Source organism: Drosophila navojoa, chromosome 4 (genome assembly GCF_054131105.1).
Source record: "Drosophila navojoa isolate 15081-1374.11 chromosome 4, UAZ_NAV_1.0, whole genome shotgun sequence".
NCBI classification, from domain to species: domain Eukaryota; kingdom Metazoa; phylum Arthropoda; class Insecta; order Diptera; family Drosophilidae; genus Drosophila; species Drosophila navojoa.
Genome location: NC_142892.1, coordinates 22170268 through 22187779, shown reverse-complemented (window position 1 = coordinate 22187779; position 17512 = coordinate 22170268). Strand labels below are relative to the sequence as shown.

The 17512-nt window shown below is 41.3% G+C and overlaps 3 protein-coding genes across 5 annotated transcripts; 2 read left to right on the top strand and 1 right to left on the bottom strand.

The window, feature by feature from the left end:
• Positions 1-1659: 1659 nt before the first annotated feature.
• shd (cytochrome P450 family 24 subfamily A member shade) lies at positions 1660-4967 on the top strand. 2 transcript variants are annotated; one of them, XR_016196691.1, is made up of 7 exons: positions 1660-1998; positions 2091-2373; positions 2465-3059; positions 3123-3300; positions 3441-3708; positions 3764-3979; positions 4041-4967. XR_016196691.1 is itself a non-coding variant. In XM_089259483.1 (7 exons), the coding sequence occupies exons 2-7, from the start codon at positions 2097-2099 to the stop codon at positions 4149-4151; spliced, it is 1617 nt and encodes a 538-aa protein (XP_089115609.1). In that variant the 5' UTR covers positions 1677-1998; positions 2091-2096; the 3' UTR covers positions 4152-4967. The 2 variants fall into 2 exon arrangements, 1 of the variants encoding a protein (XP_089115609.1); XM_089259483.1 differs by having other exon boundaries at positions 1677-1998; positions 3441-3680.
• Positions 4968-6000: 1033 nt separating this feature from the next.
• LOC108651496 (uncharacterized) lies at positions 6001-13657 on the top strand. Of its 2 annotated transcripts, XM_089258977.1 has the most exons (5): positions 6001-6294; positions 11606-11719; positions 11827-11933; positions 12715-12875; positions 12937-13657. In XM_089258977.1, exons 2-5 carry the CDS (start codon positions 11698-11700, stop codon positions 13172-13174), a joined length of 528 nt encoding a protein of 175 aa, XP_089115103.1. In that variant the 5' UTR covers positions 6001-6294; positions 11606-11697; the 3' UTR covers positions 13175-13657. The 2 variants fall into 2 exon arrangements, with proteins under 2 accessions (XP_089115103.1, XP_017956733.1); XM_018101244.3 differs by lacking the exon at positions 11606-11719.
• Positions 13534-17498, bottom strand: RecQ5 (RecQ5 helicase). Its single transcript, XM_018101224.3, has 5 exons — positions 17259-17498; positions 15905-17203; positions 15399-15844; positions 14137-15340; positions 13534-14076 (listed from the first exon to the last, which is right to left on the bottom strand). Exons 1-5 carry the CDS (start codon positions 17359-17361, stop codon positions 13970-13972), a joined length of 3159 nt encoding a protein of 1052 aa, XP_017956713.1. The 5' UTR covers positions 17362-17498; the 3' UTR covers positions 13534-13969.
• Between the last annotated feature and the right edge of the window lie 14 nt (positions 17499-17512).

Genomic DNA, 17512 nt, shown 5'->3' with positions numbered 1-17512 from the left:
TAGCTACGTGACTTTGGGCGACTCCCTAATGTCGCCAACTCGCTTTCAACTAGAGGTTCGCTCTGGAGTTGAGGTCTATTCAATTGACTTTGTGGATTCTTGTGGTTTGCGAAAAGTGGAAACACAAGAAATAGAAATCACCAGCCAGTTCAGCACTTCCTTCTTTGCTGTTAATCACTTCCTCATCTGTGGGGCGACGCGTGCGCCGTTCTAAGCGCTTCTCACTTTTCCAAGCAGCTAGCAATAATAGTTGTAGTAGTAGTAGTCGTAGTAGATGAAAAAAACTCGCTTTTTAATAAGAATTCTTGCGAATTCTCCTAAGCACAGATCTCGTCGCGTCGACTGCCGGCCCCATGATTAATATGCAGATACATAGATAGATCGAGTCGAGTCTCAATCGAGCGGGGGAATGTCTTCGCGTGTTGGCTGTCGTCGTTAGAGCCGCGTTAGAAGCCCCCGTTCCACGAGTCGGCTCTTAAAACCGGCTCAGACACAACATAACCAACAGGCAGACAACAAGCCAACAAGCCAACAAGACAAACAGGGAAGAAAGCATCGAGCAGCCAGAATGCGACATTAGAAAGCATATTATGTAATTTATTAAGTAAGCCGAGACGATGGGAAAGTTTTTGTTCCTTACTCTCAGTTCTTCCACCTCTGTCTCTGCGTCTGTCCCATTCGAATTCGAATTTCACGATTTCTATCAAGTATTTCTCTACACCAACAACACCATTCAATAGTCCAATGCGCAAATAAAACTTGGACTCTTTTTTCGGCTTTTGTTTACGCCAGCTTAGAGCAATGACGCCTTAATTATATGAGCCACAAAAATACACTCATATTTTTCAATGTATGTGAATATATAGATACGTATGTACTTTAGCCTATTTCGCAAGTTGAAGAATAATTCAAGAACGTGATAAGCAACATTAATAATTGAGTACTAGAAAGTGTTTTCGCTTGTAGAGAAACAGTTGATGAAGTAAACTGCAATTATGAATATATGTATATTTTTATTATATTAGGAATACGTTAATTAATAAAAGTTATTCTTGGTAGATACTGATGTTATATTTTTAAATGAAATACAGACAAAGATAAAATATTTAAAATGTATGCATATAATCTATGTATAGCACAAAGTGTTTTTGAATATTGAATTCAACAATAGAAATTTTTATTCAATATATAATACGTTTTATTATGTGAAAAAAGTATATTGGTTTGATATCTATCAATCTGATGGATCGATATTTTAAAGTAATTGCAATAAATGACCAAGTGTTGACATTTGTTGAATAGGATCCTTTCGGGTGTGGCAAATGGATTTCAGCTTTAACTTACATGTGTAGCGAACAGCATTCAGGGAGAGTAAAATTCCCGCTCCGACTCTCTCAGCTTTCAAGATACTCCAACAGATCTAAACCAATTTAGTAGAAGACTTCTTTTAGTCCTTATAAATTCTGTATATGACTTCATTTATCTACATATATCGAACTCGAATCTTTCAGATATGAATTATAAGCAGATACAAATTACGTAAATTTCATGAGCTCGAGCCACAGCAAATATAGTCAAAAGGCAATTCAACAATTATTTCCAGCTTTGCATTCGCTTGAGCAAGTATTATGCAGTCGGTTGCGATTGAGCTCAACGTTCTTATCTGATTTTGTATTTTTTTTTTGCTCTAATGCCCAATTTTTCCTTTTGCAAGTCATAATGTCTTAGTTTTTTCATTTCATTTAACCTTGAACTGTGCCGTGGCTGGGTTTATCTTATCAGAACGGCGCAACAAAAGAATTAAGCTCTACAGTGTTCTTATCTCAAACACCCCAAACACAATGCAAAATCAATGATTAGCGAATCTAGCTGCCAATTTCTAAATAAAGCAACATTTGAGTTAAGGCCAGGGACCGGTTTGCTCTGGGTGCTGTACATGAAATCAATTAAAAGCCGATCAGCTCGAGTGTGTGACAAAATTTGCATAATATATATCAAGTATGTACATATGTATATATGTATGTATATAAATATATGAGAATTTGAGTGCGATAAGTAAACTCCCCCGTCTGCAACTCCCCTCTCTGCAGCGCCCAATGGTAATGGCCGTGATACTGTTGCTCGCCCTGGCACTCGTACTCGGCTGCTATTGCGCGATCCACAGGCAAAAGATCAGTGCGATTTATCAGAAGCCGCTGCTGAAGAACACGCCCCTCGAGGACTGCTACCATGCCACGCCCATCGAGCAGCGGAAGCGGCGCAGCATCTGGGATATACCTGGGCCGCAGCGCATTCCCTTCCTGGGCACCAAGTGGATATTCCTCATTTTTTTCCGGCGCTACAAAATGACGAAGCTGCACGAGGTCTACGCAGGTGAGAGATGCCCGTAGCACAATTTACAGCACATGCCAAACGACTCTCGTCCCTTCTCTCTCTCTCTCTCTCTCTCTCTTCATACGCATAGATCTGAATCGTCAGTATGGCGATATTGTGCTCGAGGTGATGCCCTCGAATGTGCCCATCGTGCATCTGTATAATCGCGAGGATCTGGACAAGGTGCTCAAGTACCCCAGCAAGTATCCCTTTCGCCCGCCCACCGAAATCATCGTGATGTATCGGCAGTCGCGGCCCGATCGCTATGCGAGCGTCGGCATTGTGAACGAGCAGGGCCCGATGTGGCATCGGCTGCGGTCCTCCCTCACCTCCAGCATCACTTCGCCGCGCATCCTGCAGAACTTTCTGCCCGCTCTGAACGCCGTCTGTGATGATTTCGTGGAGCTGCTGCGCGCCAAGCGTGATCCCCAGACTCAGGTCGTGGCCAACTTCGAGGAGCTGGCGAACCTGATGGGCCTGGAGGCCGTCTGCACCCTCATGCTGGGCAGGAGAATGGGTTTCCTGAGCATCAATACCAAGCAGCCGGAGAAGATCAGCCAACTAGCGGCGGCCGTCAAGCAGCTGTTCATCTCCCAGCGCGACTCGTATTATGGCCTGGGCCTCTGGAAGTACTTTCCCACGAAGACCTATCGGGAGTTCGCCCGTGCCGAAGACTTGATCTATGAGTAGGTATAAGGATACGACGTGCGGCAGCTCGCCTAGCAGCCATGACTAATGCATACTTACAGTGTCATCTCGGAGATCATCGACAACGAGCTGGAGGAGCACAAGAAGTCGGCGGCCTGCGAGGATGAGGACGCTGCCGGCCTGCGCAGCGTATTCCTTAATATACTCGAGCTGAAGGAGCTGGACATACGGGACAAGAAGTCGGCCATAATTGACTTTATAGCCGCGGGCATTGAAACGGTAAGAGAGCTGAGGGGACAAGAAAACAGAATGGAGAACAGATAATGGAGAATTGAGGATTAAGAATCAAGAGGGTTTCGAGTTGAGAAATGAGAGTTAGGAATTGAGACTTTTCTTATTTCGATTATCTCTCTTTCTAGCTAGCCAACACCCTCCTTTTCGTGCTCAGTTCCGTGACTGGAGAGGAATCGGCTATACCACGCATATACGAAGAGTTTCGTGAGTATCGTGACACGAACATTCTGCAGGACGCGCTGACGAATGCCACATACACGAAGGCCTGTATTCAGGAATCGTACAGGCTGAGACCCACCGCCTTCTGCCTGGCACGCATTCTCGAAGAGGACATGGAGCTCTCCGGCTACTCCTTGAATGCGGGCGTGAGTACTCAACGCCCATACAGAAGCCGTATGCAAATCGTAGTCGCTAAAAACAGGTCTTTCTTAACACTAATTTCGTCTAGACGGTGGTGCTGTGCCAGAACATGATCGCCTGTCACAAGGACTCCAACTTCCAGGAGGCCAAGCAGTTCTGCCCCGAGCGCTGGATTGACTCCAACTCCGGCAACTTCACAGTGAACGTGGACAGTGCCAGCATTGTGGTGCCCTTCGGTGTGGGTCGACGCACGTGTCCCGGCAAGCGATTCGTCGAAATGGAGGTGGTGCTGCTGCTGGCCAAGGTTAGCTCGCGCATATTAATTGCCGATATATATCGTATAGTCATTATTCTTCCATCTCCAGCTTGTGTTGGCCTTTGATGTGAGCTTCGTGAAGCCGCTGGAAACGGAATTCGAGTTCCTTCTGGCACCCAAAACGCCGCTGAGCCTGAGGCTGCGCGATCGCGAGATATGAAACCTACTGATCAGAGAAATTTATGTTGCAAGTAAACCCCGAAGGTAGGAACTGATATGGCGCTTGTAAATTGGAGCTTAAGAGTTTTCAGAAAACTTTCCTTAAAACCAAAAATTTAACTACGGATCGATTGCAGTCGTGCCCTTACAGCGAATTAAATGTTCACCGTGCAAATTGCGGAAGGTGTTATATATCACTTAGCTTCTGTCAGGCATTTGCATTTAACAATTCAGCCGCAAAGTATGCTTTAATTTTTCCCAATATGCGAGCGACTTTCGTATATGAAATAAGTATAAAATATAGAGATATTTAGTGTATAATCCAGATATCTGACAAAACCACACCAAACTGTACATAGAAAAAGTCTAGAAAGTAGAGTCCATTTTATATCTACATATATATATACATATGCATATATATGAATAAATATCAGTTACTCCAGTCGTAGCTGTTTCATATACGTTCCATTGTGTTGTTGTAGCTAGTTATTGTTTCTCTTAAGTAGCGGCAATTATTTTTGTGGCCTGTAAACGGAAAGACTGTATTTAAGTTTTGTTGTTTCAATATTGAGGTGGCACCTTATGTAGTAATACGTATGTATAATAATTAACTATAAACTCACGAATACAACAACAACAAAAAAACCCTAACAACTAATTCGTAATGCTCTGTACAGTTAACAAATATGTATTTATTCAAGTTTTCTATTTCCTAGTTTTCTAGCTGTGTATATTTTTTGTTAAATCATAAAAGAAAAACCAGAGTTAAAAACAATTATAAAAAAAATAAAATAAAGACTTTTAACTATGTTCTTAATTCTACTGCTGTTTTCATTTCTTTGTTATTTTAATTTATAAAACGATAAGGGAATTTTCAGTGGGATTTTTAAAATTACCTTTGCAGCAAATAAGGGAAATAAATAAAAATATTTGAAAATGATCCTCACGATGGATATATGCATATATAAGTTGTGTTTGTTCCTTAAGCCCGTAAACATGCCGGGTTGGTGACACGGCTAACTTGGAAGATCTATCTTATATTTCAAGTAGGCAATGGGATTTTTAAAATGTCCATTACATTTATTTCGTCAGCAAAGTTAGCAACCATAGTTTCAGAAGTCAATTTGGCTTGTTACACTGGTGCCCAATTCGAGTTGCATGTTAGCCAGGATTTGCATGATATGGACAGCTTGATACAACTGAAGACAAACAACATATTCAAATTCAAATAATTGAAAATACATCTATGCGATTAAAATATTTGTCAGCAATAGCAGTTTTTATCCCTTTAGCTTAATAAACTTGGCACGGTTTGTATATCGGATAACTTGGCGTTTCTGTTATTTCTCGTCTATATTACAAAGGTATGGGATATTTGAAATTTCCTTTGCAATAGATATTTAATTCAATATAAGTGCGGCAACATCTATACCTTAAACAGTGCTGTCTCATATATTAGACACGGTGTTGTTTGGTTTCAGACTCGGCTAATGTGGCTGGCGATTTTAACAGTTTTTCTTTGAAGTTTCCATATCATCCAAACACACAAATATAACTTTTAAATCCAATTTGAAACGATGTTAACTAAAAATTTGCAACTACTAACAATAGATGCTATAAAGTATTTTATAGTTAACTTTTCTAATTTGAGCTGCAATTAACACTTTTGTTAGCTTTGAAGTTTCCAAACATGTTTTAAGCGCCCGTTCTCTTAGCGCGTTCAATTATGCTCGCGCTGTGTGTGCGTGTGTGTGTGCGGCTCTCTCGCTCGCTGTATAGTTTTAGTCTCTCTCACTCTCTCACTGTGCCCATGGGGCTGGGGCTCGGGCCTGAACGGTTTGGGCTATACGTAAGCTACAACAGTTGACGTTGTCGTGTCGTCGGTTTCAGTTTCAAACTTTCCCGATTCCGATAGAACGGATTAAAAAAGAAAAACGAATTGAAATAGAAAATATATGTGTGTGACCGTACACATACAGAAAGACACAAATACAAACACAAATCGAACTGCGCGCTTCAAGTTCTGACTGTATCTGTGTGTGTGTTTAGTGCTTGGCTCACTGCAAACGTGTTTTAATTTTGGCTAACAGCATCAACATCAGAAATTGCTGCACTTTTCTGCACCTCTAATAAGTATTACCCATGTACGCAACTGTATATACCTAATATGTTGTAATACCCACACACACACACACACACACACCCAGTTGAATTAAAAACCTGTTTCTGAAAGACTGAAAAACGTTTGTAAACATGTAAAAATAGTTAAAACTAACTTTATGGCAACACGCAAAAGTGCATCAAACGTTATCAAAGCGACTCCGAGACGGAGTCTGACTCTGACTCTGAGTCGGAGTCGAAGTCGGAGACAATTTCAGAGAGTCGAAGATCGTTGCTCTCAGCTCTCATCTCATCTATAAGATCTGATGCTCTCGCTGTGCCCCACCCGAAAACTAATTGTTATTGTAGTACAGTAAACAACAAATAACCACAACAACAACAACAACTGCAACAACAACAGCAGCAATAAGGGCGTGACAACTTGTTGTTGCTGTTGTTGTTCGACTTGTGCTAATTGTGCATAACTTGAACTGGCTAACAAACTGTTTGTTCTATGATTCACGTAAACTAATATTGGGCGTGTTCTGAATGCGAATTATAAGCTTCGTTTGAGAGCAGCTTAAGTTGGCAAATATTTAAAAAAAAATGTGTATCTACATATATATATATGGATGTACGTACATATGTATATGTATATGCTACAGTTTGTACAGTTGTTAGGGCCATTCGTTGGCTCAGCGGGTTAGGCCATTGAATTTTAAGTCAACTTCTTTTTAGACATTCACAGAGCTAATATTCCCTTTTAAGAATTCTCCACAGAGTAGTGCATAGACAAACTATGCACTACTCTGTGGAGAATTCTTAAAAGGGAATATTAGCTCTGTGAATGTCTAAAAAGAAGTTGACTTAAAAACTATATTCTGCTTTGCATTGACTTTTATATATCATAGACTCAATATTTATATTCGCATACACTGGATTCGAATTGGCAAGCGAATAAAATTGTTACGTATTTAATGGGTTTGTGGTATATCAATATTTAAATTGAATGAGCTTCAAAAATAAATTCAAGTCAGCAGGGAACTTATGTATCAGACAATGCTTAAATATCAAAACAACAATGGGCGATGCATACGAGTCAGAATATTATATGCTAACGAGGGAATCCACATGTATGGAGACTTTACGATTTCGTAAATCGACTTATATAGAATGGACTTTGATGTATTCGTTGCCTCCTTTATCAGCTTATATATTATTCATTCTATAATATAGTTCGCTGTATAGATGTACATTTATCTCTGCCAACAGATCTTTAAGTTATATAACTATAGTATGTACTCTGTTTACCATATGGAGCTATATCTATTGAGTGAGCCTTCATACCAATCCCTACTTAACGCTAAAACTTGCGAATTTTACTCTTCTATTATATAATTATTAATAGATTTATATACAAATGTATATATTCATAGTCGTATTTATTTTTAATATTGTTCTTCTAGTTATTGTTGTCAGGATTCTTGTATATTAAATCAATAGCTTATACCACAATGTATTATATAAATTGTATTATTTCTTATTTCTTCTAGTTATTGTTGTCAGGATTCTTGTATATTAAATCAATAGCTTATACCACAATGTATTATATAAATTGTGATTTCGCACTTTGAACTTTGGGCGGGAATTGTGTAGTTGGTTGCAGGCAGTCTCAACATTTGATTGTTAACAACATTTAACTCGGCTCGTCAGCTACTGCCTTTTTGATGTAGCCATTAACTGTTTGCAGTAGTATTTGTGAAACTAAGGGAATAAACACAATTTAACACTAGCTGACACTGACCTTCCTTTGGCTGTGTCATTGAGTTCGCCAATTGGGCTGCCTAGGCAACCGACACCAACTCAACACAACTGTTGTCGACAGAGCCAACAACAACAACAACAACAACAACAACAACAACGACAACGACAACGTAAGCAAATTGCATGACCAGGCCCAAACCCCATTACAATTGCTAACGTGTGGGAGCCGCGGACTGAAACTGAAACGGCGACTGAGACTTGGACTGAGGAATGAGGTCAACAAATCGCAAACTCAGTTTACAGTGCTCGCCCTTTGGCGACAACAACAATAACAACAACAGCCTGGTGAGGTACAGTAGGCGCCAATGTAATACGCCCCTTGTGAGGGAGAGACAGAGAGAGTGAGAAAGAGAGAGAGTGCGCGTCAGTTGCAAATGCAATCAAGTGGTAGAAGGAGAGAGGTTGGGGGTGTAACGCGTTCGAAAGTTACATGAAAAACCAGTTTCTGTGACGTTTTCTCAATGCGCTTAAGGAGCATTAGATGCGCATTGGAAAGTGAGCCACAAATCTGGCGACTCTTATAGCGGAAGTGTTTGGCGATCGAGATGAAACTGAAACAGCTCAAGAATGGCTTAGCAAAACAAAACACATAACAACAACAAGCACAACAACTGCAGCATTGCTGGCAAGTCGATGACCCAATCCACGCAGAGAGCCAGGCCAGGCCAGGCCAGACCAGTTAGAGGGCTGCCCGCCAGGCCAACGGAAAGCGAAACGAGGTTAAGGCACAGTGCCGGTCAAAATATTGGGCACACACACATATATACAGACAGATAGAGAGGGAGAGAGAGAGAGAGAGAGCGAGAGGAAGTCGAGAGAGCGCCAGCTCAGCTTTGTGGTTGCGCGAGCGCAAAACAGGTGTGGCTGCCTCACTCTCTGGCGCTCTCTCTCTCTCTGTCTCTCTATTTGCCTGTCTCTCTCTATGCGTCCGTCTGTCCCTCTGCCGCTCGAAAAAACCCGTTGAACTGGTCAAGCGATTTGTTTACATTATTCAGCGTTTGTTTTGTTTGTCGTTCTGTTTGTTTTCTTTTTTAAGCTTTCTTCTAAATTGTTTTGGTTTTTTTTTGTTTGGCTTGGCAAAAAAAAAAAAAAAAAACGTGAGAAGTTTGTTAGCATAAACACGAAAAGTGTGGTCGTGTCATTTCCTCAATTGCTTAGCATTACGGCAATTATTCCGTCTCGGGATCTGCTACCAAAAATTACTAAGCCAAATTTTTATCGTATGAATCATGCTGAAATGACATAATAATGTTAGGCAGCAGAATTAGTACTTAGTGGGAGGGTGAAATAAAAGATAATTAATAGAATAATTTATTTGGGAAATTGAATAAATAAAAGAGTATTATTAAAATAAAATGATAAGAATATAAATCATAAATTCATAAATTATTTATTCATAAAGAAATTCAAAAAAAATTAAATATAGTCTTAATGTAAAATTTTTATAAAAGAATATTTTTCGTCTGGAATTCGAAATGAGTTTTCAATAGAATTTGTAAATAACTGTAGAATATTTATAGAACACTATACAAAGACAAAGGCCTTAAGACATTAAAATTATATAAGCTCAGCTCGTTCCTTTCAATAACAGATTTTGTACATGTATAAGTATATGTTAATTGTATCAGTCGACTTCCCGCTTTATAGGGTATCATGTGTTCCAGCATTGCGGTTATTTGATCAAAATTACTTATTAATGACTCTTTGACAGCACGCAACGTTAATTTCCTCCTCCTCCTCAGAAATATCGAACCTAGACACTAGACCATTTGTTAGTAGTTCAAATTAGTGTTAACTAACAAACAATAACACACTTAACGCCCACTCTTTCCCTCTCTCTCTCTCTCTCCCTTTCTCTTTCGCTCTCCAACACACATCTACGAGCGAAAGTTTTTCCCAAAATTATTTGAATTGGGTTTTTCGGCTTCTGGTTTTCCGTTCTGAATTTCAATAACTTTGTGGATAGTTGGGAGTGGGCGAAGCAGGTCAATTTAGTCTGTAATTCTGCCGTCTGGGCTTCGCTTATGGTATTTTTATTGTACGTGACTTTTGCCAATGCAATTAGTCTTAATCAATGAGGCATGAATGAATGCCCCGAGCAACTCAACCATGCTGTAAAATATTCCCGATGAGCACCAACCACAACACAAGCAAAAGTGTTGGCCCCACCGAGTGTCGCATTGTTGGCTGAACAGTAATTGTTGACACATCAACAAACAAGAACTGTTGGGCAGCTACTCGGAATTATATGTATTTAAGTGTTGGCCTGGCTGATTGCTCGACTGACTAACTGACTGGCTGACTGATGAATATTACATTGCCCAAATCATTTGATTTAGAAATGAAGACATTTGTACACTAGTTGCATTATAAGTTTCCGTGGGCCTTGCTTCATTTCTATTCTCTTAAAATAGCAATTTCGTACGGAAATGCGAAAGATCATCAGCCATCTTCCTTCATTTTATATAATATTATATCTCAGATTTGTTTATTGAATGCTATAAGTATATTAAAAACTACTTATTGGGTAAACAGAGCGCTCTATATTTTATACATACCAGAAATAGAAAATTGTATGAAAATCTACTAATGTTTATTCTGTCCATTTCAAGCCATACTTAATTAAATTATTATTTTTACTAAACAGAATGTGAATAATTCATACTTATTGATAGAAAACATGTCGAGTATCCGATTTGGATAACCCAATTCACTTTGCTAATCGCCCACAGTTGAAAACAAATTGAGGAATATCTTTCTAGCTCTTCCATTTTCATTGATGCATTTTTATAATTTTACTAGAAATTCTTAAAATAAATTAATTCTCAAAAGTTGATGATGCCTTTATGGTAAATGCATTGCTACCCACGATAAAATCTCGATTGACGTGGATCTATTGCAACGCCCTAAGCGAACTCAATTTATTGACCATAATTGATCGAACTGCAAAATTAATTATCTTCAAATTATATTATAATTGTTATACAATAAACGAACGAGTTTTCAAAGTAGTAAACGTCTAAAAAGTTTACCGGAAGAGTATTTACAAAAACGTATTCCTCATTTCCGATATTTTGCTGCAAATGTAAAATGTGAAGCCAATGACAGTTTTTAGGGCAGTTCGTCGTAGTATTGGAATTCCTTCTAGTAATTAGATTGTGACTTACTGTATAATTTGCGTAATCCACATTATTCAATAGACAATGCACAGAGCTGCAACTGTTGACTCACCTGGTAGCTCATGGCTGATTCGCTGAAATCGTGGGAGCTGCACCCACCCAGACATCCAGAGAGATGACATCATTTGACGTCTCCCAGAGAAGGCCCTTAGAGATTTCGTGAACAGGCAATTAATTAGAGCCCATTTTGGAAGTAATGTGAGAGAGACCTTCCCCACAGCGATTGACACAAATTCCCAGCACATATTTTGTGGAGGCATTTAACACGCTCCACTGCGCACTCGAGCTAATAGTAAAAAGAATAACAAATAACTCTGAGCCCAATAAGGCAATTCCGTCTTAACATCCATAGATACCGAAGAAGAACTTTAAGTGCTTCATCGTAGGCAGTTCGTAAAATAGATCAATAAATAAATACGACAGTGAAAAAAGAAGAGGAAGAAGATGAGTTACTTGCGTTCCATAGGTACTTTTCATACTCTGCAAGCGGAGCACTTGGCTCGACTGCTCCAAGCCAATTCCAATTAGAGATCATTCACTTTAATTAATCAATTGACTAATTGCATCCCACAGAAATCTCTCGGGTCGAAATGTCGCCGGCAGATGACAATTCCTTTGCCACAACAAGTGGCAACAAGAAGGCAACCTACACTCTCATCACCATCAAAGTTGTTGAGCTGGTAAGCAATACATTTTAGAGATATTTCACTCATATATACAAATATGTATACACATAATCAACCTATATACATATGTATCTCTATCTATATATACTAATTATATTTATTTTTAGTCTAAATCTAAGGCAACAGTTGCCTTATTTTTACATTTTTTATTAAGAGAGATTTAAAAACGAATGCTATTTTTATTCCATCATTATTTGTACTTCTACTCTGCCTTATGCGCACCATATTCAGAATCTTAAAGTGCAACAGAATAATAAGGTTCCAAATTTAATTTTTTAGTGTAGTTCCGTCGTCTTTCATATTGACTTGGACCATTATAGGGATCGGACTTTCATTTCTTATCTGATCCCATTGATTTAATAGGCATACGAGGTTTATTGAGGTTGCGTAAATATAACTAAAGATATGAGTGTAGGTGTAAAAGAGAATAGTATTCAATGGAAAGTATCCCAAGAGAAGGAGAAAAATAATGTTATTGCCAGTTATAAAAAAAAAAAACGGATACCTTGCTTGACTATAACTTGCGAGTGGTTTCAAGCCAAGATTAGTATACAGTACATAAAAGTAAGTGTAGAAATATATCATATTGTAGTATACAAGTCGAGAATAGTGAATAAGACGGTACGACCTTATCAATGTCTTTAATAGCTCATCCCGTTTCCTAAGCTTACTCTCTGAAATAGATCATCTTTGTAGATAATGTTTCCTCTTCAAAACAATATTTCACTGATAAATTCTATTAACTTTATCTTTGCAATTTTAATTCTTTCGCCAGTGTCTGCTGATATGCTGTCTGGGACTAATTGACGAGCCGGCCACCAACTCGCACTTGCGCGTCTTCATCACACCCAGGGTAATGGCACTATGTTATGTGACCTTTGGCGCGTTGACCATTTACACGGCAATCTATTTGATAATGGCTCTATTTGGAGATCTGTAAGTAACATCTCAATATGCATATGATAAAATATATATATACTTTAATCATACTTCTTAGCACGCCTTGGCGCACTGCGACGCTGTGGTCCCTGGCGGGCTTTATCCTGTATATAGCTGTGACGGCGCTGCTGTTCCGTGACTGGAGCAACACCAAGGACCGCAACTACTGGCACCCCAACATGCATCGGCTGGACCTGGTAATGGCGTCCGCTTCCATTTCGCTGGTCACCAGCTTGATCTATTTGCTGGATGTGCTACTCACCATTCGCTTTGGCGTGCACGGAGATCTGGAGTGACATCGCATTCGCTGACTCTTCCAGACGCTGGCCCAGCTGGACTGTAATATTTACGGAGCTTAATCTTAAGCGGTGTCCCCACTCCCTGCTAATTGTTCAGAATGTCTGTACCATATACATCATAATTGCCATCAATTGAAAGAAAATGTACAAACAACCCAAGTGTAGGAAATTTTTTGAGAAATGTTAAAGTATCGCTTACAGCCCCTAGAATACGAATCACAAAACGTTTTTTCTAATCTATCTAACATAAGTTTTACACCGAATATTTTTGTAACAAAGGAAAAATAAATTTTGAAAATAATTATTATAACAAAATGAATTTTCCATTCATTAAATATTAAGTTTCCACAAGAATGTTGATTATATAAATATATATTTTTCATGTGGCTTAAATGGTTTGCATTTAAATAAAACGTTTTTGTGGGTCGCTGGTTACTATTTATATAACGCAAATTATTTTTAAGGTCTAATTGAACAATTATTGAAAAAAAAATGGAATTCAATTCTGTTTCAAGTATTTTAACAAGGACATTTTAATTGAATCTGCTGTATGTAGTGTAGGATCTTATAACCGATCATAATAGTCCAAACTTGGCTTCCAAGCGATATCCATATCTTTTGCAACGATAATTTTGTAAGCAGTTCCCTTTAGGTTTGAAAGTGATTATCAATATTTACAGTAGGTTCAACGACAAACAACAAAACACAGTTCTGACAACTGTTAACATATTAATAACATTTCGAGCAGATGTCAGACATTGGCAAAAGGCAAAGTGAGGATTCAATTTTTACTCATTTTATAGAAATGGTAAAGTATTTCTCAATGTCCTGGTCATTCTCGATCATTTTGAGGCTGTGAAACGTTTCCTTGATGTAGCACTTGCACACATCGCCGTTGCCTGAAAGCAAAGAGAGCAAATTAGAAATTGAGCCACAATTTCTTTGGTTGTATTGCTTACCCAGGCTGCCGTCGCATATGCGTTGCGTGATTAGCTTTGCCAGAGCCTTGAACAGCTCCCGGGTGGCTATTTTGCGCTTGTAGTAGGGGTTGAGCCACTGCACCACAGACTTGCTGACATCGTTCTTCTGCTGATTGACTTGAGGTTTCTTTTTCAGCTGAGAGTTGGACTTTTCCTTTTGTGCCTCATCCCTTGGCTTCTCCTGTAGCACTGGCGACTTATTTCCCCTTGACTTCTCTATACTTGGCTCTTCCTTGCTGATTGGTTGCTTCTTTCTCAACTCGCTCGGCTCCTCTAAATGGGGCTCTTCCTTAACGTGCGCTTCGTTGTGTTTTTGGTCTAGCATTTGTCTCGCAGTCTGAAAGCCGCCGTTGAGTGTTATGAATTCATCTTTCAGTTCTGGTTGCTTCTTTTCTAGCCGCTGCTCCGACTTTTTATCTGCTAGCATTTGGCGAGCAGTTATGAATTTTACTGATTCTGTGCTCGCTTCGGTTTCCCTCTCCTTTTCGATTTCGTTCCTTTCGTCTTCACTTTCCGACTTGCCAAAAATCAGCTTGAATTTGTCTTTGGGCTTTTCTTGCTTCTTCTGTGTTTCTGCCTCCAGACGCGAAACACGCGCTTTGCGATGCGTATCGTAGCTACCATCGCCATTTGCCATTAGTCTGTATTTTCTGTCTCCGAACTCAAGTTTCAACTGTTCCTCATTCGTAGGACTCTCAGCCTCAGCCTGATCGTGTTCCTGCTTTACTTCAGCCTCATGAAGTGGCGATTCTATCTCTGATTTAATATCATTTTCCTCCGCTCCCTTCATGATTTCTGTTTCATTATCGTTCTCCTCTACATTCTTCACTGCTCCATCTTCTTCAGCTTCCTCTTCCGGCTCTGTTTTAACACTGACAGGATGTTCTTCTGGACTCTCTGTTATTTCCTCCTCCTTCACCTCCTGCTTGACTTTGGTAAAGAAACTGGCAATTGATGTTTGCTTGCTTTGATCCTCTTTGAAGCCCTTGCGCTCGCGCAAAGCCTTTGGTGGCTCCTTCATAGACTGTGGCTTTTGCTCCTCCAGCTCCTTAAGCTTGCGTTCAAAATAGGCCACACTTCCACCTGTCCAGACGCCCTTGGCGCTTGTCTCCGGTCGGGGCACATAGTCCCGAATGAGCGGCATCAGCGTCGTCTTGGCTGTTAGTTGTTTAATGCTCGCCAGCTAAGAAGTGAAAGTGGTTATAGAGCGAGTCTTCGCTTTCCTTGGCTGGACTACTCACCTGTTTGGCTAGGGCATGTCGATACATGTTGACCACGCGCTGCTGCTGAAATACCTCGTATTCTAGGTCCACTGCCATGGCCTCGTAGTCATTGTGGCGCAGCGCGCTTCTTGGCTGCTGATCCAATTCCTTTTCACACTGCTTGACATTCGCCTTCAGCGCTGCGATGAGTGCGTCCAGGTATTTCTCTCGGCTTGTATGCTGCAGTCCACTGATTTTGGTCTCCGTCGATTGTGCTTGCTTCACGCGTGATATCTGCGTGCTTGTCTCTTGCTCCAGCTGGCGGGCTGCACCCAATTGTTTGCGCAGCTTGAACTGCTCGCGAATAAAATTTTCGGTTTCCTTTTTGGCCCGCTTCGCCTGAGCTGCGTGACTCTGATCCGACTCCTGGTCCGAATCATTGCTGGCATAATCTTGGGCTGCTCTTTTGGTGCCCGCGCGCCCACCTAACAGGCAACGGGTTTTAAAAAGCCTTTAAAGTCAATCCAGTCTGGTTTGAGACTTACCCTCGTACAGATCGGCGCAATCCTGCAGTGAAATGTCCGACTTGAAGGTGGCATCCATGCAGAGTTTTTGAAACGTCTCGAGCGCCTTCGCTGCTTGCTTGGGTCGCTTGCACACATCACACTGAGCACTGCAATCGGGCGCGGGATCTCCAAAATAGTCGGCAAAGAGTTTGTGCCGGCAGCGCGTCTGCTCGCAGAAGTCCACAATTCGCTCGAATTGCCGCAGAGCGCGCTCCGTGAGCATCTCACGATCCCCACGACCGCGAGCTCGCTGCGCATCGTTCTGCAGGAGGAAGCGTATGGAGCGCACGTCCTCGCGACCATAGTAAAGACGGCAATAGGACTGAAGACCGTCGCGTCCTGCGCGACCCGATTCCTGATAGTAGGCGGCCACATTTTGCGGCACATCCCAGTGGATGACGAAGCGCACGCTCGGCTTGTCGACGCCCATGCCAAAGCTGTTGGTTGCGCAGATAATGGGCTGATCCCCACGCATCCAAGCCTCCTGTACCTCTGTGCGCTCCGCTGTCTTCAGTCCGGCATGATAGGCCACGGTACCGACTCCCTGCTTAGAAACGCCCACGGCGACGCGCTCCACCTGGTCTCGAGTGCGACAGTAGATGATGCCGCAACCGCGCTTTCCTTTGGGAGTGGCCTTGAACTCAGACTCATCGCCCAAACAATGCTGTGCAAATGTGGCCAAATGATGAAAGTCATCCTCAATGGAGTTCTTGTACACAATATCATAATAGAGATTCGATCGAAAGCTGGGAGTACTGAATTGAGCCACGGGCTGACGCAAGCGCAGCTGCTTATAAATATCCTCGCGCACCTCCTTCGAGGCCGTTGCTGTTAGAGCCAGCCAAACGACGTCAGGGTACTTGGCACGGAGGTCGCCCAGCTTCAGGTAGTCGGGTCGAAAGTCGTGACCCCACTGGGACACGCAGTGCGCCTCGTCCACTGCGAAATAAGCGAGTTTCTTGTGCTTGTGCAGTGAGTGGAGTAGATCCTGAAAGAACTTCGTGGCTGCTTGCTCTGGCGTTATATACAGAAATTTGATATTCGTTTTGATGGCACGCAGATCCATGATGACGCGTTCGCGCTCTTTGGTGCTCATCTTGGAGTTGAGCGAGTCAGCCTGCACCTTGAGTTTGGCCAGGTGATCGATCTGATCTTTGATCAACGCCAGCAGAGGGGAGAAAACGATTGTCAGCTGGTTCTCGCACATCAAGCCGGGCAGCTGGAAGCACAGTGACTTGCCCGATCCCGTGGGCATCGACACATAAACATCCTGTTTCTCTGCAAGACCACATGTACATTTAATTAGGCACGGTTCGAATTCTCTTCAGCTTACTTTTCACAGCGCATGTGATGGCTCGTTCCTGCAGCTCTGACTTGAAGCTTTTATGGCCAAAGAACTTCTCCAGGGCCTCTTTTATTGCGCTTTTATCCGTCATAATAATACCGGCGCTTGACTTTGGTTCGCAAAATTTAACGAAGGCTCCACATTATAAATAAACTCATTCCCGAAAGTGTTGCGTATTTTCCGAACGTGAATGCCGCCAAAACAGCTGTGTTAGCGATGGGGGAAGCGATGCCAAAAGGCGT